The sequence below is a fragment of the Phlebotomus argentipes genome, unplaced genomic scaffold (genome assembly GCF_947086385.1).
Source record: "Phlebotomus argentipes unplaced genomic scaffold, Phlebotomus argentipes genome assembly contig_15, whole genome shotgun sequence".
NCBI lineage: Eukaryota > Metazoa > Arthropoda > Insecta > Diptera > Psychodidae > Phlebotomus > Phlebotomus argentipes.
In genome coordinates, this window is record NW_026776181.1 from 3,156,505 (window position 1) to 3,178,809 (window position 22,305).

The window sequence follows — 22,305 nt, forward strand, 5'->3', positions numbered from 1 at the left end:
CTTGCACAGGAGAATCAAGACACATCATTTTATCTGAGTGGGACAGATGGCAAATCATACAAATCGATTTTAATCAGTGAAACGTACTCTTCTGTTTTTAATATTCTCATACAATAACATCTTTGCACATCCTTTATCAGCAGGAGGAGCTTAAAAGACAAAGTTTCTTCTGGAATATCATGCATACAATAGAAATAGGTGAATTCTCAAGATTCTAATGCTAGGATTTTCTTATACACTAAGCAATAATACGATCTTTTACACTCCTTTTATCAAAACCTCTGACGTCTTGAGGATCTTCGCTTCTGACTTTGTGCAAACAATGGTGGTTTGTCCAGTCACTTCTGACGATTTCTGCTCCATCGCTTTGAGTGTGTTGAGACATTCGCGGAAGGCGAGAAGAAATTCATCAGCATTCTCAATGTTGAACACCATCGGAGGCTTCAGCTTGATGACATTGTTGTTGGGTCCGTCCTGACTCACGAGAATATGGTGCAAATCCTTCATCCTGTTCACCACAAAAGTCGCCTCATCTGTGGCAGGCTCCAGAGTTTCGTGGTTCCTGATCAACTCAATGCCCAAGAACAATCCCGACCCTCGAACATCGCCAACCAGATCAAAGTCATACGCAAACATCTTTGACTGCTCAATCAGATGATGACCCACTTTCAGGGCGTTGTCCTGGAGACCCTCACCCTCGATGACATCCAGAACAGCATTGACAATGGCACACGAAACGGGATTTCCGCCGTACTGAAAGAAAAGAAGATAATAAGGCAACTGTCTAAAGGAGAATTTAAGTGTTTTCCTACTGTATTGAAGTAGGAGATTCCGCTGGAAGCGAATGCGTCTGCAATCGCGGGTGTTGTTATCACTATTCCCACTGGATAACCGTTGCCAATGGGCTTAGCCATTGTCACAATGTCTGGAATTACGTTCTGCTGCTCGAAAGCCCAGAAGTGCGTGCCAACGCGTCCAAATCCCACCTGCACTTCATCAGCAATCACCAGTCCGCCAGCCTCTCGCACGGCCCTGGAAAGAGAGCATAAATATCAGTTACAACAGCAGACAGTGCGACATGGAGGAAATCTCACTTGTAGACATTGCCCAGGTACTGCTTTGGTGGGATGATTTGCCCACCGCAACTCTGAAGACTCTCGGCAATGAATGCCGCCACGCCGCGTCCCTCAGCTTTGATCTTGGCAATAATCTCATCAACTTCAGAAGCATAGAGCTGTGCCAGTTCATCGTCAGAGTGCTTCCGGCTCGTGTACCGGCCACGATAGGTGTCCGGCGGTGGAGCCTGTTTTGGGGATGGAGGAGGTCTCAATTGACGGGATTTCTTCGCAGACAGGCTGCGAGACTAGCTTACCACATGCACGTAGGCCGGCTTCGGGTCTCCATTGGGTTGATTGAACTTGTACGGCGAGATCTCCATGGTGGATATCAGGTGGCCGTGGTAGGCGCTACAAGAAACCTTGTTTTAGCCTCTAAGAATGGCGATGGGGATGATGAAGAAACAGAGGAAAAGACTACTCGTTAGTTGATAATTTATCTCTCGTTAAACTAGGTTTAAAAGTATAAATATTGGTTTCCTGATTGTCAAAGTGCTCCTAAACTTAATTTATCATGACACAAGGCGCATCTTTCGACGACAAAACAACTCCGCGGTTATCAAGAGAAATTTACAATGAAGAGCGAAAGGCAAAAAACAGCTGCTCGCTATCGCGAAAAGGTCGCGCGTAAAATTAGCTGATAAGACTGATGAAGGAGGGCAAAATACGCTAAAATATACTCACTGATCCAGTGTGATGATGTCTCGCTGCTGCGTTGCCGCCCGCGCCAGACGCATGGCCAAATCATTGGCCTCCGATCCGGAGTTGACGAAGAAGCACACGGACAGGTCGCCGGGAGTCTTGTCAGCGATCCTCTGGGCGCACCGCACCAGCTCGTCGTGCAGGAAGCGATTGTTGGTGGCCAGAGTGGCCATCTGGCGACAGCCGGCCGCCACAACGCGCGGATGGCAGTGTCCCACTGGAAAATGCAGAGACTAATTCAGTTATGGTGCAACGCCACAGAGTGGGAAAATTCCCACAGATCCTGTCAACGGCTGTTTGAGCACGCGTGCGGGGGCGGAGGGCGAATCAACAAGGAGATGACAATCAAACAATTATCAGACACTAGCAAATAATTGCTCTCACCGCGACTGATAGCACGTGAAGTGAGCGTGAAGAGAGAGTCGCGGAAAATGGACTTTAAATGCGAGGCGCAACATCAATTACGGAATATACTCAATTTTGATTACAATATTGTACCTTTAGACTTGTGACCTGGATTGTTCATCCAATTGTAAGTGACATTTATTGATTAGACGATTAATCTCTTAGATTTCCTCGAAAATCAACTTGATCAAGGTTTTGCTAAAACACGAACAAACTCAATTTCGTTGGTATCAAGCTGAACGTGAAGTCTAAAAATGATTAAAAATTCCCGTTTTAAGAGCTATTATCTGGATAATTCTATAAGTCTTTCGCATTATGCATAGAAAGCAATTTTTCTATACAATTTAACTGTCCTCTGTTGAGTGCGAACATCAAGACACACCTTCATCAATTTATGGGGAGTCAAATGAGGAATCATGACAGAGAAACATGGTGACAATTCAATATTACTCAGTGTTGGGACGATAAGAGAATTGTCTCATGAGAGTGGCGATTAGAGGGAATTAGAGACGATCTGAAAGTACAAAAATAGCCCTCACATCCACAATGTCCACTCCGGACCCACTCAGGCAGCTGCTGACAGTATTAACGACACACAGTTTTCATTAAATATACACTGAGTGAGCAAACATAGGGCCTGATAACGAACGACCGAACCACGTTTTGAGTTGCACAAGCTGCAAGAGTTAATCACGTGCAGAGCGGAGGGAGCACGCCGTCTCTGAGTGCCTCCATTGTGCCCTTTCGACCCCCGCACGGCTCATCGCAATGGTAATCACAGTGATAAAATGATCACCAAACATCGCGATCGCCAGTTGGCATTGTCGACACGCCATTGGTGACAAGGGAGCGTAGAGAAAAACGATAAAAGATTGTATAGGGAAATTTTCTGCTTTTCTGCTACATTTGCAAATTATTTGTATTTTGGGATATATTAAAAATAAAGCCACGTTCTTGTGTTTACTCGGTATTACAGCTATGTGAATTTATGCACATATTTGCTCAGTTGACGCGAGAGTGACTGAGCTCTCAGTTTGTTGAAGTGGAGTGATTTATTTCACCTTTCTATCTTCAGAAATGTACCAAAAATTTAATTACAAAGAATGAAGCTGAACTTTCATCCTCAGCTTAAATCGCAAAAACATTTCCATCCCAAACAACAAGCCTAATAATTTGTCCACTTCAATTTGATTCACGTTCTATTTTTAAAGTAAATAAAAGCTCTCTCGCCTAATAATATCACTTGACAAATATTTATGAGATTCACATTGATAACACTAGATAGCCAGAGTCTCTGGGCGGAATCCGAAATCATTGTTTACGCGTGTGCCGAGAGCGTGACATCACCAATTGCGTCGTCAACAAGGAAGAGTAATAAATCAGCCCCATCCCTTCATGGCGACCGCGAGATGAGTGTGGAATTGAGAGAGTAATGAGACTTCTTATCGATATTAGCAACAAATTGGGGCTCTTTGGCCGAGACAATGGCGGAGGGAGTCAAATTGTTTGCCCTCTGTCAATGACATGGGCCTGCGTGCGTCAGAGGAAGTGGCCTATAACGGCGGGCAAATTGAGAAAATGCGTCTCACCGTGTGCAACATTGTTGATGCAGTCCAAGTACCGCGTCCCCTCCTCGTCGTACATGTACTGCCCCTGGCCGCGGACGATCTTCAGGGGGGCGCCTTTGTAGAACAGTTGGCACGATTTCCTGCAAAGACACGGCGTGATGTAACTTTCCATGGCCTCCTCTGCGTTGGCGCCACTTCGCACTCACCCAATATGCCTGTTCCGCAGCTTGATAGTGTCGGCCTTGCACAGGTCCTCGGCCATCTGGAAGGAGCTCATCCTCGGCGAGAAGTCACAAACACGTTGAGCAGCAGAGGAAATTCCCACTGGCGTGGGGCTGGTCTTCAGCACTTGCCTGACGCGCACAAGTGAATGCCCATCGGCTCGGAAGCATCATCTTTTATACTCACGCCTCGTGACGTCACGGCATCGTGAGCACACACTTTTCGGGAGGATTGGCTGCCTCTCTCGGCGCTCTTCTGGCACACTCTCTCGGTCGGCTGATAAGAGAAGTCAGCCCAGGGGCCAACAGCTCGAGCGACTTCGCCTTATCAGCAGACACAAGATAAATTTCAGTCAAGATTTTGAAGAGCTTCAGTATTTAAGATCTCAAATTAGTGAATCATAATTTCATAAAGCATAATTATTTTACACAAAAACATCAAAAATTTCTCGCTAAACATTTCTGAATTTCGTCTTCTTAAGATTAAGCGACTTTCTTCATAGAAACTCGTGCCAATAATAATTAAATCTAATTCTTCACAACACTCTGATAAGATTTTTTGTTTAAGAAAATGTTCAATAAATAAATAATAATCTGCTTGTAAATATTTTTCCATCGACAGGAAGTCAAATCCACACTGTCAATTTGTCAGATGATTAAAAATATTATTAGTAAATAATGATTATTACGAAATATCTGCATAAATCTTATCAAGGGAGAAGAGACTTTTGGACTAGAAATTGATTAAAAATGCCCCTCGTCTGGGCGGCAAAAAGCCAAAATGTTTCCACAGACCCACTTTCATGTCTAACCAGTGTTTTCATTCGTACACGTGACGGTCGCCTGAACGTGATTAACTCGGAGAATAGGAGCATGCTTGAAGCATGTGAATGTTGGGCTCTTGAGCCTCTTCTTATCGCCACTGACTCGATAGACGATTGAGATTGGAATTGAGGCTCTTTCGACAATCCAAGGAAAAGTGTCATGAAAATTAATCAATAGTTGTCCTTTTGACTATTTCATTAGAGATAAATCAAGCAGAAGGGCAAACTTCTGATGAGAGAAGCCAAAGAGCTAAATTGAGGCACCGATTTCACAGGCTTCGTGCATTGCGAAATGATCCAATTACCAGCTGATGCCAAGTAAATGCTTCCTGGTTTATCACTCGAGTCTTCGCAAATGGCCATGAAGAGCGATAAGAAACATCATCGTGATTTGCATAGATTCCTTTCACATGCTGAGGAAGAGATGTGTTGTGATGCATTTGCCAAGATTTCCTGTATAAGTTGTAATAAGATATTTTTATTCTTTCCTTCTTATAATAATCTGTGGATTTTTCTCCCCTTTCTTATCTCTAGATACAATTTTTTTTCACTTTATTTATACTTCTCATTTCTTATTGATGCAATGCAATATTCTTTTCCTTTTACTTTCTCTTACTTTTATGTATATTTTAATAGTGTATTATCTTGTTTAATTTGCTAGAAATATACTTTTTTTTCATGTTAAAATTCAATAATAACTAAATTTCCTGATTTTCATTTCTTTTTTATCTGCTTTCAATATTTCTGTAATGCTTAAATGTGATAAAATGTATAAGTAAATGTAGTTTTCAAAATTATTTTTTTTGTATTCTTTTTTCAATGTTTTTTTTTCTTTCTTCCTTCATCTCTTCCTTTTCTCATTAATAATAAAATTCTATAATAAGATTATGTTAAATATTTTCATTTTTGCTTTTAAAAATTGTTCATTTTTTATTACAACACCAAGATAAATATGTATATTTTTTATAGTGAGTATTTTGAATGCTCAATAAGAATATCTCTTGTCTCTTCTACTCTTTGATCTCTTTCTCTGACAATGAAGAATAAGTGTTAATCTTTCTCTTTCCTATGCTTCGTAAGACACAGTATTGCATGATAATTTTCATGTTGTTTTTTTCATATTCCAAAAAGAAGTATTTTTTCTTTAATTGTGGGCTAGATGTTACACGAAAGAGGGATGTTAGAATCTTCCTCCTGGGATATTTTTTTTCTCTCGCCAACCTCTTTATCTTCTTTATAGTGAGTGTAAAAATATGTCTTTTTTTGCCTCTTTCTAGACTTTTTCATTATTTCTTTATATATATAATTTTCTTCATTACCTGCCTATAAAATTCTTCGCTACTCTTTAAAAAGTTTTCTCTTTCTTATGTTTTTTTTCTTAGGGTCTGAACAGTTTTGAAAAGAAATGTTTATTTTATAATTTATTCAATTTTTCGTTATTCATAAATGTAACTTGAAGAAATGTTAATAGATTTTATTTACTGAATTCTCTCTGGAAAGAGCAATTTTGACAAAACATCATTCTGTATTTTCCTTCTTTTCCTTTCGATCTCTAAAATATGCAACAAAGAGAAGGACAAGAGGTGGGTATTGTTTTCTGCTCTCTTTTAAAAGGCTATTTCTATATATTTCTAACTCTTTTCTTTCTTCAAAACTATTGCTGTGAGAAATTGCGCGTGATTTGCAATTCATAGAATTTCTTTCGTGATTAAAACTACACGAACAGAAGAAAACGTAAGATTTGTCTGCGGAAAAACGCCACTATATCCATCAATAATTGATAACATCAAATGTACTCGATTTTTCCATGTTCTCAAGAATATCTCTTTTATCCATTATTTTATTAAAATTTTATTATAAGAATATTTCTTAGTATGTAATATTTATTAAGTGGTTAAGGTAGATTTCTTTTTTTATACATGACGCACTAAAACCTATGAGTTGTTTTCTCAATTTCTATCATCTACTGTTTTTTCTCATTACTTTTCTCGTTTAAATTGTTAAATTTCTATTTTTCTTATTCACTTTTCATCTGAGTGAGGGCGTGTGAGACAAAAAATACAGAAATTTTTTCATCTATACTCTGAAAATCTACGTTTTTTTTACACGAATCTTCAATTCAAATACAATACAAGGTTATATTTTATACTTGTTTAAAATGTGTTTTTTTCTTTCTTTTTACCTACAAACTACCACAAAAAATCACACAAAATGCAAGAGAAAGATTTTTTTTTCATAAAATTACCCATTAAATTTTATACCACTACAACTATGCATTCTTCAAGTATTTCGCCGAAAAATAAGCGCAAAGAAATGTTTTTTCGCTTCTAAATAGAACAAAAGAAACACTCAACTGTTGATTTCTTCCTAAAAACTACTCCTTTGCCTTGGATTTCCTATACATTCTTCGGGTTTCTACGGTGAAAATGCACAACCGTCCTGTTTCAATGTTTCATTTTAAGTGTCTATTTCTATACCCAAAGTAAGAACGCTTTTCGTGCAAATGTTGCGCACTGAGAGACAAAAAAGGCGGTTAAAAAGGGACCACAGAGAAAGGAATAAAAATAACGCTTCAGGATAAAATTGGTGTATATTTATAAAATAAGAATATATGTATTTTTGTAAATAAAAAAAAATTATGTAAAAAAACGAAACACACTAAAAAATACAGCGACAAAAGAATCGGATACATTCAATAAAATGTATATAAAGAAAAGAGGATGTTTATTTTCGCAATATTTTTTTTCACGTAATTGTGATGCTATTATGCGTGACATTAAAATCCTATTAATTTTTTCCTACTTCCTTTTTTCTGCTATTTCATATTTTCATTTTCTAGAGACACAAAAAGGACTCACAATTTATTTCAAAAGTCAATTAACCGTAAAATAAATTAAAAAGTATTTCATCTCAGTTTTCATTTCACTTTCACGACTTATATGAACACAAATGGGACTTTTTATGCTACTGTATTTATTTAGAGTTAATCTTTCTGAGACAAAAATCTATATAGTAGTTTAGTACATTCACGAAGGCGTGTAAGAATGATGGATTATTTATTGTGAAATTTCATCTGAGATTCTGTCACGGCTGCAATTGTCATCTAAAACCTACCAAGAAAGCATTTTAGGGGAAAAAATTCATCTAACATTAGCTAAAAGAAAAGGTGATGAGGGTTTTTAATTCTATGATCTTCTATCAGTAAAATATTTCCTCCATGGCTTCACATTAAAATTCCGTTAGAAAAAAAAACATAAATCTATTAGAATTATCCAGGAAATTAAATCCTCTCTTGAAAATCTACATTTTCAATTAATATTACTTAGTTCTCTAAAAGAGAGAAAATTTCCATTTTTATCATAGTTATTATTTAAAAAAAAAAATCACGCAAAAATTGAAATTAGACATTTTTCTCTGTTTTCTTTACCAAGTAAAATAGGAGGAAAAAGTCCTCGGGATTTCTTTTCCATCAAACACGAACGCAAGAAGAAGAAACTGTGATGGTCAAAAATTAGATTTTCAACAAAACCCCAAAATAAAGAAATGGACTTTCATCGCGTCTCTCTGCATGTGGGTCAACTTGTGATGGTGGGACGCCCTCAGTAGGGCCTCTTGCCGCCCCCCTGAACGTACGGACGCGACTGTGAGCTGCACGGTGTCGAATGCGCTGGACCAACCCCTTCAGAGCTGACCGAGTCGAGTCTTTGTCATTTGGAATTGTTCTGCAGTGCAGCATTGATCTGCGTCCACAAGTCCTTCTTGCAGGACTTCGATCTGAATGAGAGAGAAGGTCCCGTTTCAGAGGATTCAAGGGTGGTGCAAAAATGTATTACAAAACTTACCGCCTGATGGACTGCAGCCAATCCTTGAATTGTGCATTTCCCTCTGGCGTAATCTGAAAAGCTGCCCTGGCGGCCAAAATAATGCTCGAGAAGTCCTCATAGTCTGCCGTGGTGAGATGATACAACTTCTGATGAATGCACTGAATGTACCTACAAAGAACAAAGTGAAAAAGTCAGCTCTTCATCCCAATGAAAAATCCCTCTCGCCGATTTTTCTCTTACATTTGCTGGCACTTTTGCACAAGAGGCGTGAGAGCTGATCGAAGGTGTTGGAGAACGAGCGCCGGATTGTTGCGCGCCAAATAGTAAGCCGACTCAATGGCCACATCGTGCAGAACGAAAGGGCTCACGATGGAATTCACGGCACACACGCAGAATTGATGGAGGTATTGAGTGCCCAATTTCTTAGAAATTCTCAGCAACCATTTCACATCCTCCCCATAGGGTGGATCTCGGGCGTACTTGGCCTGCGGACGATCATCGTGCACCCTCCTGGCCAGAGTCTCCATCGCCAGCATGCCCACGTTGTACGCCGCCAGCAAGTACCTCAGCTGTATTTGGCTGAAAGACACGGAGAAATTTCTCAGTCACACAGTGCCACATTAATGGAATCCCATCGCCCGATTCTACCTGAATTGATGAGGATGCCTCTGGCGCACGGGATTCGGCACAAACGGATACATGACACTGTGATGAGATCCGTGAGGCTGATGCTGATTCCTGCCCATGTTGCTCATGTTGGGCGGCGGTGGCGGAGGAGCAAGAGTCACTGCCTGGCTGAAATACTGCATATTTTGCTGCATCTGACCATTATTGGGCGGTGGAACAGGCATCTAGAAGCACAGATCACACGATTAATACTGATTGAGCACAAGTTTTAAGGGCTTACCTGAACTGGCACCTGGACGCCCGAGTACTGCTGCTGGGTGGGGCACTGCAGGGGCGTGTAACCTTGTGGTCCAACAGTGGCTGGGTGGCCCATCTGCTGGAAAGGCGGCGGCTGCACGTACGGTCCGGGCTGTTGGTTGGGTGGCGGGTAGGGAAACTGCGGTGGCGTCGATATGTACATCTGCATCTGATTGTGCGGAAAGGGGATGTTGTGGTGATGGGAGTAGATGCCCTGACAGGGGAAGCTGTACGGGCCGTAGTGGGTCATGCCGATGGGCGCCAGTGTCGTCACGGCCTGCTGATAGGGCTGCGGCGGTGTCGTAGTCGCCACCACAACACCCTGCCCGGGCGGCGGAGGTTGCTGCGGCGCCTGCTGTGGAGGCGGCGGTGGCGCTTGCTGCTGCGGCGGCGGAACAACCTGAGGTGGCATCTCCTGGGATTCCATCAGCGGCCCAAGATTCATCACATTGTGATCCAAATGTACATCATTGCCCATCTCGTGCTCCATCTCACCGCTGGGACTGTTGCGAATGTACAACTCATACCAGTATCTGGCCACTTGGAAGAGTACCTCCGGGTACACTCCTCCGCCCTTGGCGGCATTCTCCACAGTGATGCACGCTCTCTCCAGCATCTGATCGCACTGCTCCTTGCACTGCAGAATGGCACGCTGAATCTCGCTGGGATTCAGGGCAGCAGCGTGAGGGAGGACTGACAGAGCCAACTCCGCTGCCGGATAGATCATGTTGTTGTCCCACCCGCGAGATGCCCTGTCAGCCATGCCGGCTGCCTCCGGCGGTGTCAAGTGCCCCTCCCAAGTGTCAATGAGAAAAGAGATCGCCGGAGCTCCAATCTCCATCGCCTGGCCAACGATCCAGCACACATGTGACGAGTATGTCCTGGACAGCCAATTCGGGGAGACGAAATTGTGCAGCCCAAGAGCGTACAAGCCCAACTGGAAGGCGCACATGTGCAGAGCCCGATGAGGTCCATGGTGATTCTGGTTCGTCGAAGCCTGCGTGAAGAGTGACGTGGAGCTCGTGCCGCCCGCCTTGACCAGGATGTTCTTGGCCAATTCGAACATAAAGTGAGCACTCGCCTCGGATGGTTGATTGGGAATCGAGGGATAAGGGCGCTTTCCCTTATACCGCGAGTCCTTCATCCTCGTACCCTGGGCTTGCATTGCGCCACCAGGACCCACTCCGGGCGCTCCCATTGCTCCTCCGCCGCCAGCAGCTCCCTGAGGTGCTCCAGAGAGACTCATGGCACCCATGCAACCCTCCAACTCAGCACTGGTGCTGCTCTGCGGTCGACTATTTCCTCCGTACTCTTGCAGCGTATCCGTCATCATTTGAGCCACTGTCTCCTGTTCATCCCGCCGAGAGTATTGACCCGCTGTCCTCACGGGTGGATTGTTGGAGTAGTACGCCGGCAGGAGAGGTGTCTTCATCAACACATGAATCTCCCTATCGAGAAGTTTCTCCATGATCTTCGCGATCTTCCTCGGCTCATCTTTATAATAATACAGCAGAGTCACTGCCAAATCTCCCCTCTGGCGTCTGGTGCCCTCACAAAGCAGCGGATGCTCCGCCTCTGAGACATTCGCTTTCAGTCCCAGAGCCGCCACAGCCGCTTCAAATCCCAAATTTTCATCCGTGGGCAAACGGTAAGACATACTCATGACCTTATTCCGGTTCTCTTTGCCCGAAATTGAAGGCATCACCATTGCGTCGAAGATGAAGCTGGCCAACATGATGGGCAACAGGGCTTCTCCGCGTGACTTTAGCGTACAGTCTCTGAGATGCTCCGCTCTCTCCCGAATCACTCTCAACTCCAACTGTCCCATTGGAATACGCTTCAGTAGTGCTAGCAAGTCCGCCTCTTGATTCGCCAACTTCACCTCCAGCGGCTTCGTGCTGGCCGGCGGTCGAGGCATTTCCAGACCAAAGAGACAAATGCGAAATGCTAGATGATAGTGTTCAGAGTTCTCAGCCAGAACTGTACAGAGAAAGGCGCACTTGGAGAGTGTTGCTGACGCCAACACGCTCATCTGATGCGACAACGGGTGAATTGACGACTTCTTGCCGCCTTTCCTCTTCGGCGGCGGCGGCAATTCAATCATCAAGTTGGGTGGATTTGCCAGCAGTTCTTCAGCGAGACGCACAGCAAGGATGCACGCCTCCCTACCATGTCCATGAGCGTGCAGACCTTCAGCCCGCGCAAATAGTATATCCCAGGCGTCCTCCGTGGGCTTGATGTTCGAGAAGATCTGACTCTTGGGCTCCGGCGCCTTGTATTTGTTGCTCTCATATGCACATGAGTTGGCATCACAGGCCGAGTGGCAACTCAGTGCAGTGGCTCCAGGCGCTGTGGCAGTTGGCTTGGAGTCATAATAGTAGACATTATAATCATCTATCGACTCTGAACTTGAGAGACTCTCCTCCTTCGACGGACGACGCAAATTTGTCTCCAATGTCTCACCGGAGCCTGTCACTTCTCCTGCGGCTTCGTCAGCCTGACAGCCTTTCGACGGCTGGCCCTGAGTGCTCCCCTTCTCATTGGCACTTTCAGTATATACTGGTGGTGAAGTGCTTGATGCTGTTTGAGTTGCCGTCTCGTGCTTCACCTCGTTCACGTTCTCATTGAAACTATTTACATGGCTACTATCTAAATGTACACTACAGCTAGTACTACTGTCCACCGTCTGCATGTGCTCATCATCTGAGGAGGTGACCAAGAGAGTCACCGTAACACAACTCCTCGCGCCGCCGTTCTCCTCCGCACACGGCTCACACTTCTCCGTGTTGCTCAAGCTATCGTTGCTCGATGTACACGAATTCCCAGCCGAGTCACAGCCACGCGACCCCGCCACCTGAGTATCGATGCTTACAATTCTATTCGTTGTCGCCTCACCACTGTCCTGACCGGCCGACGCCGCGACCACCACCACACTAATGGCACCCTCCGCATTGCCCCCACTGTCCATACCCTCGTCGTCGTTCTCATTCTCGCAGAACCCTTCACTGCTGGCACTTGAGCGATTCCCATCGTCGCGATGATGCCCCAACTCGTCCAGATGCGAATTCAGGCGCTCATTCACACTGTCCGAACTGCTGTTGCTGTTATTGCTGCTCGACACATAGCAGCGATCTCTGTAGCTGCGCTCTCGTCGATTCTTCAGCGTGGCATTGTGAATCGCCGTCATTGGCTGATAATGCTTTACATTATTCATCAGCACCGCTTGACTCGAATTCACCTGCTGCGGTAATAATTGATCCTTAGATCTGCTATTAATGCCATTGATTTAATGCAAAAAAAAAACTTACGTGACTATTCGTGTCTGAGTGCTTGAAGCACGTGAAGGGACAGTGATACATGGGATTCGTATCCTGAGTATGCGTTATTCCAGCTATTGGGTAGTCCTCCCAATCCAGATAGCACGCCTCGATGGCCGGCTTAAATCCAATAAACACCTCAGCGTCCGTACGATAGAACTTAGGTCTGCAAAGAATATGATATTGGGTAATATTAGCTTAAATCTAGGGCAAAATCACAAGGATCAACGTAGTTAAAGTCCAAAAGTTCAAAAACATCCGCTTTAATCAGCTCTGACACAGATACTTTTAGACTTTAGCAAACGTATGATATCTATTCCCTTGCTCTTTATACATTGACAAATACTTTTTTCATTGTAATGTCCAACCAAATACACCTTCTCAATAAGAATATAAAAGAAACTTGCCTTAGGGAATTAGGAAATTTCTTGAGATTTCTGCAATTACACAAATCATATTTTCAGTGCCAAATAACAATGCTCAAGAAAAATCTCGATCAACGTGTTAAAACGTTAAAAGGTGTAGTGAAATCCCGCCATCACAAGTATTGAAATCTTCTTACCGTGAGTTCTGCTGCTGCTTCGCGCTGTGTGATGCATTCACCACGCGATTCTTCGCCACACGATCGAGAATCTTGAGGTGCCAAGTTGTGAATTGAGCATGCAACATGTCCCGCTCATCGGGCGCCAGGCCGGGATTGAGCGCTGCCAGGCGCCACAGGACGACAATCTCGTCGCAAAGAGAGCTGCAGGCGTGTTGAGAGGCATTGGAGTTGCTGTGCGTGTTGCTGTGCTTCCCGCCACTGTGGCCACCCGTGCCCGCCAGCAGGGACAGCTTGGTGTTGAACCACCACACGAGGATCTGATCGCACGCCATGCACTCCTCCGTGATGATCTCCAGCAGCCGAATGGCATTCCTGTCACACCGACGGTACATCTCTCTGACGATCGACAGCAGATTCCACATGCCCTCAGGCTCCCGGCCGCGCAGCGGGCGCAACAGGGAGCTCCACTCCGAGGCAGCCGGCGGAGCGCAGCTCGTTAGGTAGTTCACATCGCTGCAAGATAGGTGAGGAAGTCACGAAAACGCCCTAAAACTTTACATAACCCTTCCTTATCTCACTCAATCCTATACGTGAATTTATCACGATAACATTTTTCAGCATAATTCCTCTCTAGACTCAACATTTTTTCCTCAGTGGCTGATTTACCCTTTTTCATGCGAAAAGCTTTGCAGATATACAAACAAAACTCCGAAGAAATCGATGACAATCTTATCTCAAAAATTCAAGGAAATTTTAACGATTAAGAGAAATATTTGCCATTCAATTTGAGTCACAAATAAAATAAATAGCTTGCATATAATGTACACTATTTACCATAGTTGTTATGATTATTTTTTGACTTTCGCGTGACTGAAAAAAATCTTTCGCATGGTTAAGGCAAATCATTGCTCAACACACCGAACAGGTGTTGTTCTTTCCAAGATTTCAGACATATTTTCCACTCTTCGTATTGTCTCAAAATGGTAAATTGTCATTTTCAGCAGAAGACGTGAAATATGTGCGAGCGACAATTTTCTCAATTAACCATTAAGATAATTAGAAAAGATCTCGAAACGAAAGTTTGAGACTTATGCTGAGAATTTAATTAATTAAGAGATTAAGGGTGAATAAAGTGGTGCTTAAGCCGGAAGGAATTGACGCCAGTTTTCATGGCCCAATTCCAAGGCTCTGCTTGGAAAGTGATTGTGTGAGTAACTCACCTAAACACCATCGGAGCGGGCAGGCAGAATTTGATGAGTATTTTCTTGATGTTATCGTGGAGGGTCTTCTCATCGAGATACCAGTTCGTCTGGTCGTTGGCCGAGGCGCCCGCCGTGGGGTCCGGAGCCCCGCACACCGTGTTGATGGCCGTGGGCTGGGAGCTGAGCAATTCATCCAGCAGACGCTGCGCCGTGGGCAGAATCTGCTGCGGCAGCTCACTGATCAGATACTGCGCGAACTTCTGCAGCTGATCCCTCTGTAGGCGCGTGAGGGACTCCGACACCGGCGCCCGCAAGCACACTTCGTTCGGACAGTGGATGCGATGCAGGCACACGGCCACCACGTGCGAACACCAGTAGGCGGCCGAGGTGCAGGTGCAGTTGCAGGACGAGATGCGACGCCGATCGAACGTCACGGCCACGTTGAACTGCGCCCGCGGCTGAACGCACACCACAGTGGCCGACAGGTGGAAGCCGATCTGCAGCGGATCCTTCACGGAGCGACTCTTGAACAGAGACTCGCCGCGATGGAACTCCTCGGCTGAGCTGTTGGCCAAGCACGAGTACAGACGAATGTCCTCCTCATTGTCCGGAAAACTCCAGAAGGCGATGCGGAGTTGCAGCTGCTCCGGCACGGGCGGAAAGACGTGCTCCACCAGTTCAAAGGGAATATACGAAGCGACACATCGAGCCGCCAATTCCGTGAGCGTCGTTACATTTTCTGCAAAGAGAATGTTAAAAAAAAGATGTGATTTTCATACTCATGTTTAAAGTCAAGTCAAGGATTTATATTAAATTTCTGGGTGAATTGAGATCAATTCTTAGGCTCAAATAGCGGGTATTTTCTGAAAATGTACTTATTTTCCGTAACGAATAAAATGCTGCCAAAATTATTCATTAGAAATTATTAGCATTTAAGAGAAACCAAAATTGACATTGCGTCAAAATGCTACATGAAAGCATTCTCGAAGAGAAAGAGAATGCAATTAAATCTATTGCTATTTCTGTCAATCTATTTTTCCCACATAATTGAACAACTAAAATTGCTAAAAATACTCTCTCGACATTCATTGATCTATTGCGGTAGAATTGAATGAGAAAATCATCAAAACCTGCTTTTTTGAGAGTCACACGAGGGTTAAAATAAAACTTGACCAGCAAGTTTTAGAATCTCCCTATTTCGAAAAAGGGTCAATGACCTCACGATGCATTTAAAGGCCTCCTTCATCCTAATCCCAAATCCATTCGTAAACACTCAGCGTCTCCAGAGTTTTCACGAAGATGCTCAAGAAGACATTTCAGCATCGCTTCGCCAAGCGCAATTCATGCCCGGATTCGCCCCAGTCGATCGCCGTGATTGTCAACGGAATTGTTTTGATTGCCGTTCTTTGTCTTCCTCTCTCTCTGTTTATCTCTCCATACACACACGCACACACTCGGAGACCATCCTCCCGAGCGAAGACGTGGATGCAGAAGCGCGAACAGGAGGGAGAGAAAGAGAAGAGCCGCACGGCAGGTCAACGACAAAGAACTTGCCTCGCTGCCTTGCTCTCGTCTTTTTGTTATGATTCCCTTGTCGCGCGTCGCACGTCGCGCGGGGAAAAGCCGCGGGGGATGAAGAAGACCGTGAGCCTGTGTGTATGAGTGAAACACCTGCTCCCGCCCAGATCTGGCCACTTTCCCATGGAGACTTCCTGTCGCTCTGGCACGGGGAAGTCTCCGAGGGTGGCTTTCAGCGCGACTGTTGACAATGCGAAGCCATAGCAAAGTGGAGCAAACAATGGAAGAGACTCGGCACAGGGACTCTCTGCAGCTCCTGCGGCTGAAAAAGAGTGTGAAATTTGCGTCTGGAGCCGCCTGAACTCTACCCTTTGCGATGCGTTAGCGCCATCTTTGTCCCTTTGTGGCAGCCTCGCAGACTTTACTTTGTTCCGCTGTTTCCCTCTTTCTCCGCCCGCCGTGGTGGCGTGTGTGTGCGTGCAACGGAGACGGCGCGATGCAGTGTGGCGCGCACACGAGTGAGACGGCACGATGGGGGCTCTGATCGATAGTGGGGAAGGGTGAGTTTTCCACCAGAGAAAAACACTCACCTTCAGCTGATTTCCTGAATGTTCCGCAACCGAATGTGCACGTCGTGATGGGCTTCTTCCAGCCGCGCCAGTTGTTGCAGAGACTCTCCGGCTCTGAGCTCCAGCTGCAGAGGGAGTCCTCCTCGAATCTGTCCGAGTCATCGAAGCTCATCTGATCCAATTCCTCATTGTTCCACTCTGTCGTCTCGGCGGACGCCTTGGCGGTGGCTCCGCCACCTCCCGGATTGCTCCCTGCGGTCGCCAGCTCGATCAAAGTCCCAACTCACACAACATACAAAGACGAAGGGGGGCGATTCGCGACAACCCGCCCGTTCGGGGGTAACTCAGTGGACACTCAGCAGGGCGACTGCCCCACGAGAGGCCCGCACACACAGGGAAACTGCCCCAAATGGAGACACACACAAAATAGCCCGACACAGTTGTCCGTCAGCCGAAAATCATCGTCAAACTAGGGATGGACACCGTGAACTTGAGCACTGTGATGTTGGGACGCGATGCGAACCATTTTCTCGAGGATATACGTGAATTTTAACAGAGAAAAACCAATTTTAAGAGCCACAATTTGTCAACACACATCCATCACTGCACAACAGCACACAGAAACGTGCCAATTGCACCGTCCCAACGAATTCTCTCGCTGTCCCAAATCTGGTGGTTTTGCGTGCGGCAACCCGCTTTGGGGGTGTCATAGGCTCTTCCGGCGGCCATTGTCGCTCTTTTCCATTCGTTCGCCGTGGAAACGTGGATTGTGTTCGCAAATTTCTGCGAAAAGGTACGGTTTCTCAGTGATTTTGCCTTTAAATTTACACGTGAAATTGTCCTCAAGTCACCTGTCCAGGGTGTGGTTGTGATATTCTCTGAAAAACTCACTTAGACACGAAGAAAAGCTGTGAAGAAGGCTTGTTGACATCCCACCTAACCATATTCTCACCTCGCAGATTCTCTGAAAGATGCCTCCGAGGAAGAATAAAACCCAGAAGGAAGAGGTCCAGGTGTCCCTGGGCCCTCAGGTGCAGGAAGGTGAGATGGTGTTCGGAGTGGCTCACATCTACGCCAGCTTCAACGACACCTTCGTCCATGTGACGGATCTGTCCGGTCGGGAGACCATCGCGCGCGTCACCGGAGGAATGAAGGTGAAGGCTGACCGCGACGAGGCGTCCCCCTACGCCGCTATGTTGGCTGCCCAGGACGTGGCTGAGAAGTGCAAGACGCTGGGAATCACTGCTCTGCACATCAAATTGCGCGCCACCGGAGGTAACAAGACAAAGACACCCGGTCCCGGTGCTCAGTCAGCTCTGAGAGCTCTGGCTCGCTCCTCCATGAAGATTGGTCGCATTGAGGATGTTACGCCCATTCCTTCTGACTCCACGCGCAGGAAGGGCGGTCGTCGTGGTCGTAGATTGTAAACCAGCAGCCCAGGAAGACATTCAGGGCTCGTCCTCCGGCTCCACAGTGACGAAATAAATGTGACTTGAGTTGGTAAGGACAATTGTGTAGTGTTTTTTCATGAGGCTCCCCTTCTGACCGACTCAAAACATCCTATGCGCGAATTTATCTACTTTTATTCAATTTTTCATGTAATTTAAAATAGTTTTTATCCATAAAATCGCACTGGGTGAGAATTATTATACACTTAAAAATGATTATACAGAAAATCTGTGAATGCACGAGATCCGAGGCGAGTGTCAACTGCCTGCGAAGCCATGGCGCGATGGAAGCAACGTTGAATTGTGCTGCCAACATAAATAACTTAAATAAATATGCAATTTAACCACTAAAAATTTAGCTCGGGAAGGGTGAACGGAGGCGGAAAAGCGGGAAACCTAGTGAAGTGTGTGTGTGCCGTCGGAGACTCATCGGAAAGGTAAGATTTAGCAGTGGTTCTCAGTTGGGGCGTGAATTGTTGCCACTCAGGAGCCTCAGGTCCTGGCCGAGAGTTGGTCAATTGAGTGACGGCGTTCGCATCTCCTGCCAATTCACCTCGATGTTTGGCCACTTTGTCTGCAGACACATCAGCATGGGATTCGAGATGTTGCACATCAGCTTCAGGTCACTCTCCAGGAGAATCGCCACGCCGCGATTGTACTTCACCTTGCTGCCAAAATTGGAGCCAGGGATGCCATTGTAGTGCCACAGCACGAACGTGTCCGGCATGGAGCGCTTCTCCTGGGGGAAGAATTCGTCCATGAAGCCATTCAGAAGGATGATGCCCAGATTCTCCGGGTCAAGCTTCGAACGCATAATATCAACGCTGCAAGAGAGATCGTTGAAAAAGTTAGTATTTTGCGCCAAAACCGCACCAACTCGCGCGCGATACTCACTATTCCTTATCACTGACCAAATCCAATGTACAGAGTACATCTTGAAGCACCACAGATGGTATGAAATTGTTTCCCTCCGGATCGTAGCTCTTGAACACCCTCCTGGCGATCTCGCTGGGCGTCTCTGGCGACACCAGGCGCTTCTCCGTGCTGAACAGTACGGACAGGTGCGTTTCGCTGGCCATCACCCACACGGGGTTCTTTGGATTCTTGTAGAAGGAGCCCACGGTGCAGTAGCGCATCTGCTCCATCGTGGTGATGAAGCCAATGTCCGACTGCTGATTGATGCCGCGCAGCTTCAGCCCGCCCACATCCTCGTCATTGTCCCACACATGGGCCACTGCCCTCCCTGTTAACATGAGATTGATCAGACCCTGCGATCCGTACCCGTACGTGCCGTGAATGAGGGGCTCCGACGTGTCGTTTAGCTCCTGCACCACGTTCTCAATGCCCTTTGTCGCGAGCACGGAGTAGAGGAACAGCAGTACGCCGTACTGCCCGGCCAACAGGCCGGGATTCTCCGTGTAGAACTTCTCCACCTCATCGATGGTCTCCATGTCCTGAATGGTGAGCCTCTCGTGGAATTGGTCGGGATCCCAAACCGCGGGCTGGTGCTCCGGCGCCTCTGGCACCTCTCCGGCTGGCGGACTGCTGGGCGACGCGTCCGGATCGGCGGCATTCACCCTGGCGGCGTCCACCTCGTCTGCGGGCGCCTCCTCGGCCGCCCTAAGCGTAACTATCCTGTACTTTGTCTCCTTGCACTTCATCAGGATATTGCAGATGGCCTGGATCAATACTGTTCTGCATTTGTCCGCCGTGAGGTCATAGAAACTATAGCCTGGAGTATCCATTAGGAGGATCTTGAGGAGGAAGGCCTGCACAGGGGCGATTACGGCACACGGTCCGCCCTGACACTGCACCAGGGCCGATGGCTCCAACTCACTGAACTCAAACCCTGCAAAGATCAGAGAGATTTCAGCGAAAAAGTCGAGGAAAAGTCCTGATGAAAACAGCTTCCCCACAAATTTTTAGGTTAGAATCTTTACAAGCACTTTTATCATCGGAAAAATGTGATTCTGCGAATCATCTTGCAATCTCTGGTCAAAGATTGAACTTTGCCAGACAATCCAACTGTTGGTGGTGGGAAAAATACAGTGGAAATGGGGAAAATCACCTTGTGACCATCGCTCAAAGATCGTTTGTTCGACATCATTTGAGCCCCAAAGAAGTGTCCGGATATTGCGCAATTCCTGCCGATCCTTCGTCGATAGATCATCTAACCGCTCCTCCATCCTGTCCCTGTTTCACTTTTTACACCGTCACAGAGTATTTTCACCGCTAAATTGCGTAAAATGGTCATTCACTGGCAAATTTTTTCCTACCAAAAATTTCTCGAATGTCCCACACTTGACGTCTTCCTGACATGATGCATCCCGAAACACCAGCAGTCGTCTCGCTTCCTCTCGCGCAACATTAATGCCCCGATGGTGGGCATGCCATCTCAGTCGCACACATTAGAGAGTGACATTCGCAGTTTTCATCCGGGCAGAAAAAGGCGTTTTCTGAGCCAAAAATGGCTCACTTCCTGGCCAACACCACTGTACAGTACGCCTGTGCCTGTGGCATCCTCCACCCACTCACGAAGCTCTTCTTCTGTCGCCACTGTCTCGTGTTGCGATGCGATTTCTGCCTGTGCCACGAAGTCGACTCCCACTTCTGCTACAACTGCGTGGAAAACATCCCATCCTCGGAGGCGAAGCTGAAGAAATACAAGTGCAGCAGCTGCTTCGACTGCCCCAGCTGCCAGCACACCCTCTCCGCCAGAGCTACAACGGTCACGGTGCCGCGGAAGGGTGATGAGGAGGCTTCTGGCGATGCGAAGCAGTCGTCCGTGATCACCCGGAAGATGTACTATTTGGCATGCCTGGCGTGTCGCTGGACGTCCCGGGATGTGGGCATTCCGGACCAGACTGTGGCCACGGGTTCCTGGCCCGAGAGCGAGTACGCTCACGCCACGAGATTCGCTCTCCTCATGGAACACTTCCAGGCCGTGGTGTTGCGGGATAAGCAGGAGCGTCAGGACTATCTGCGCCGCAAGACGCCGAAGCAGCACAAGTATCCCAGCTTGACGGATCGCACGGGACTGACGGTGTCCATGATCCGTCGCCAGATGGGCTGGTCGGACAAGACTCCGCCCAAGACCAAACCGATCGACGTGAAGCCCTCGGAAGCCACTGAAGAGGTCGACCAGCTGCCCGACTCGATCTTCACGGAGCCAGTGAATCTGAGGGAACTCACTACGATCAGGCAGCAACTGGCACAGCCGGCTGGCCAGCCCGTGACCGTGCGTCATCTCTTCCCGCAGCACAAGAGTCTCACCATCAAGCGTTCTCTGCGCTGTCGTCAGTGCGAACACAACATCATCAAGCCCGAATACAATCCATCATCCATCAAGTATCGCATCCAACTCTTTGCGTCTCACCACGTGCCCGAGATTCGCGTGGTGCAGCTCCCGGAGAAGCTGCAGGCCGGCGTGGCCACGACGCTGCAGCTCAAGTTCTCGAATCCCACGATCTATGAGATGACTGTGGGCATGAAAGAGCTGCCGTCGACCGACGAGGAGACTGCCCTGATAGAGGAGATGAAGAGGGCCACGGTGACATCCACACCAACCAGTCTCAATGCTTCCCTCTCGCGCCAAGTGTCTCTCACGGAGGAGCCTCGAAGCGTGGACAAGCGCGTGACGGTGAAGACGGATCTCCCGGACGAGTCTTTCGTGCTCCTCCATCGGGATGACGCTGCTGAGTTTGATGATGATACGCAGCTCCCCAAAGGGGATCCCAAGTGAGTTCCAGTTGCCTCCAATTCTCCTCCACACTGTCTCTAATCTGACTCTTTTCACCTTCCCATCAGATTCATTTTGTGGCGTCGCGCCAATAAAGCTTGCGTGGAGCTCTCAATTGAGCCGCAGGATAATTTGGCGCCCGGCTCGGAGGCGATCATCGGCTTCACCGTGCAGTATTCCTACGTGAACACTGTCCAGGTGCCTGAGAAGAAGGATCCGCAGACTCACACGCTCTCATCTCGCGTTTATATCCATTGCGGCACGGTTTCCGCCAAGTAACCACGATATTTAACCATCCTTATTGCTTTTATGTGGCTTTCTACAGTGCATTAATAAATAAACATTGCATATTTATACATTCATCTGCGATTCTTATTAAGATTCA

At 46.7% G+C, this 22,305-nt stretch overlaps 5 protein-coding genes across 5 annotated transcripts; 2 read left to right on the top strand and 3 right to left on the bottom strand.

Moving 5' to 3' along the window:
• Positions 1–67: 67 nt before the first annotated feature.
• Positions 68–4,182, bottom strand: LOC132263275 (alanine--glyoxylate aminotransferase 2-like). Its single transcript, XM_059762950.1, has 7 exons — positions 3,997–4,182; positions 3,812–3,930; positions 1,800–2,034; positions 1,373–1,466; positions 1,095–1,303; positions 813–1,032; positions 68–753 (listed from the first exon to the last, which is right to left on the bottom strand). The coding sequence occupies exons 1-7, from the start codon at positions 4,065–4,067 to the stop codon at positions 259–261; spliced, it is 1,443 nt and encodes a 480-aa protein (XP_059618933.1). The 5' UTR covers positions 4,068–4,182; the 3' UTR covers positions 68–258.
• Positions 4,183–5,687: 1,505 nt separating this feature from the next.
• Positions 5,688–17,325, bottom strand: LOC132261860 (zinc finger SWIM domain-containing protein 8 homolog). Its single transcript, XM_059760874.1, has 9 exons — positions 16,755–17,325; positions 14,665–15,385; positions 13,463–13,957; positions 12,892–13,066; positions 9,567–12,824; positions 9,308–9,510; positions 8,900–9,238; positions 8,678–8,827; positions 5,688–8,609 (listed from the first exon to the last, which is right to left on the bottom strand). The coding sequence occupies exons 1-9, from the start codon at positions 16,903–16,905 to the stop codon at positions 8,543–8,545; spliced, it is 5,559 nt and encodes a 1,852-aa protein (XP_059616857.1). The 5' UTR covers positions 16,906–17,325; the 3' UTR covers positions 5,688–8,542.
• An 86-nt stretch (positions 17,326–17,411) lies between these two features.
• LOC132261865 (small ribosomal subunit protein uS11) lies at positions 17,412–18,243 on the top strand. Its single transcript, XM_059760877.1, has 2 exons — positions 17,412–17,526; positions 17,693–18,243. The coding sequence occupies exon 2, from the start codon at positions 17,705–17,707 to the stop codon at positions 18,158–18,160; it is 456 nt and encodes a 151-aa protein (XP_059616860.1). The 5' UTR covers positions 17,412–17,526; positions 17,693–17,704; the 3' UTR covers positions 18,161–18,243.
• A 125-nt stretch (positions 18,244–18,368) lies between these two features.
• Positions 18,369–20,518, bottom strand: LOC132261864 (ubiquitin carboxyl-terminal hydrolase MINDY-3 homolog). Its single transcript, XM_059760876.1, has 3 exons — positions 20,250–20,518; positions 19,076–20,030; positions 18,369–19,005 (listed from the first exon to the last, which is right to left on the bottom strand). Exons 1-3 carry the CDS (start codon positions 20,365–20,367, stop codon positions 18,696–18,698), a joined length of 1,383 nt encoding a protein of 460 aa, XP_059616859.1. The 5' UTR covers positions 20,368–20,518; the 3' UTR covers positions 18,369–18,695.
• Positions 20,519–20,543: 25 nt separating this feature from the next.
• Positions 20,544–22,278, top strand: LOC132261863 (dynactin subunit 4). Its single transcript, XM_059760875.1, has 2 exons — positions 20,544–21,919; positions 21,989–22,278. The coding sequence occupies exons 1-2, from the start codon at positions 20,649–20,651 to the stop codon at positions 22,197–22,199; spliced, it is 1,482 nt and encodes a 493-aa protein (XP_059616858.1). The 5' UTR covers positions 20,544–20,648; the 3' UTR covers positions 22,200–22,278.
• The last annotated feature ends 27 nt before the right edge of the window (positions 22,279–22,305 follow it).

Coding starts and splice junctions, on each gene's coding strand:
- LOC132263275 (XM_059762950.1), bottom strand. CDS start 4,067: ATGAGCTCCTTCCAGATGGCCGAGGACCTGTGCAAGGCCGACACTATC. Junction 3,931..3,996: donor CTGCGGAACAGGCATATTGG/GTGAGTGCGAAG, acceptor GTGTCTTTGCAG/GAAATCGTGCCAACTGTTCT. Junction 1,304..1,372: donor AGCCGGCCTACGTGCATGTG/GTAAGCTAGTCT, acceptor TCCCCAAAACAG/GCTCCACCGCCGGACACCTA.
- LOC132261860 (XM_059760874.1), bottom strand. CDS start 16,905: ATGAGCTTCGATGACTCGGACAGATTCGAGGAGGACTCCCTCTGCAGC. Junction 9,239..9,307: donor AGGCATCCTCATCAATTCAG/GTAGAATCGGGC, acceptor CGTGTCTTTCAG/CCAAATACAGCTGAGGTACT. Junction 8,610..8,677: donor TGGCTGCAGTCCATCAGGCG/GTAAGTTTTGTA, acceptor TCTCTCATTCAG/ATCGAAGTCCTGCAAGAAGG.
- LOC132261865 (XM_059760877.1), top strand. CDS start 17,705: ATGCCTCCGAGGAAGAATAAAACCCAGAAGGAAGAGGTCCAGGTGTCC.
- LOC132261864 (XM_059760876.1), bottom strand. CDS start 20,367: ATGGAGGAGCGGTTAGATGATCTATCGACGAAGGATCGGCAGGAATTG. Junction 20,031..20,249: donor CTTTGAGCGATGGTCACAAG/GTGATTTTCCCC, acceptor TGATCTTTGCAG/GGTTTGAGTTCAGTGAGTTG. Junction 19,006..19,075: donor TTGGTCAGTGATAAGGAATA/GTGAGTATCGCG, acceptor TCTCTCTTGCAG/CGTTGATATTATGCGTTCGA.
- LOC132261863 (XM_059760875.1), top strand. CDS start 20,649: ATGGCTCACTTCCTGGCCAACACCACTGTACAGTACGCCTGTGCCTGT. Junction 21,920..21,988: donor CTCCCCAAAGGGGATCCCAA/GTGAGTTCCAGT, acceptor CCTTCCCATCAG/ATTCATTTTGTGGCGTCGCG.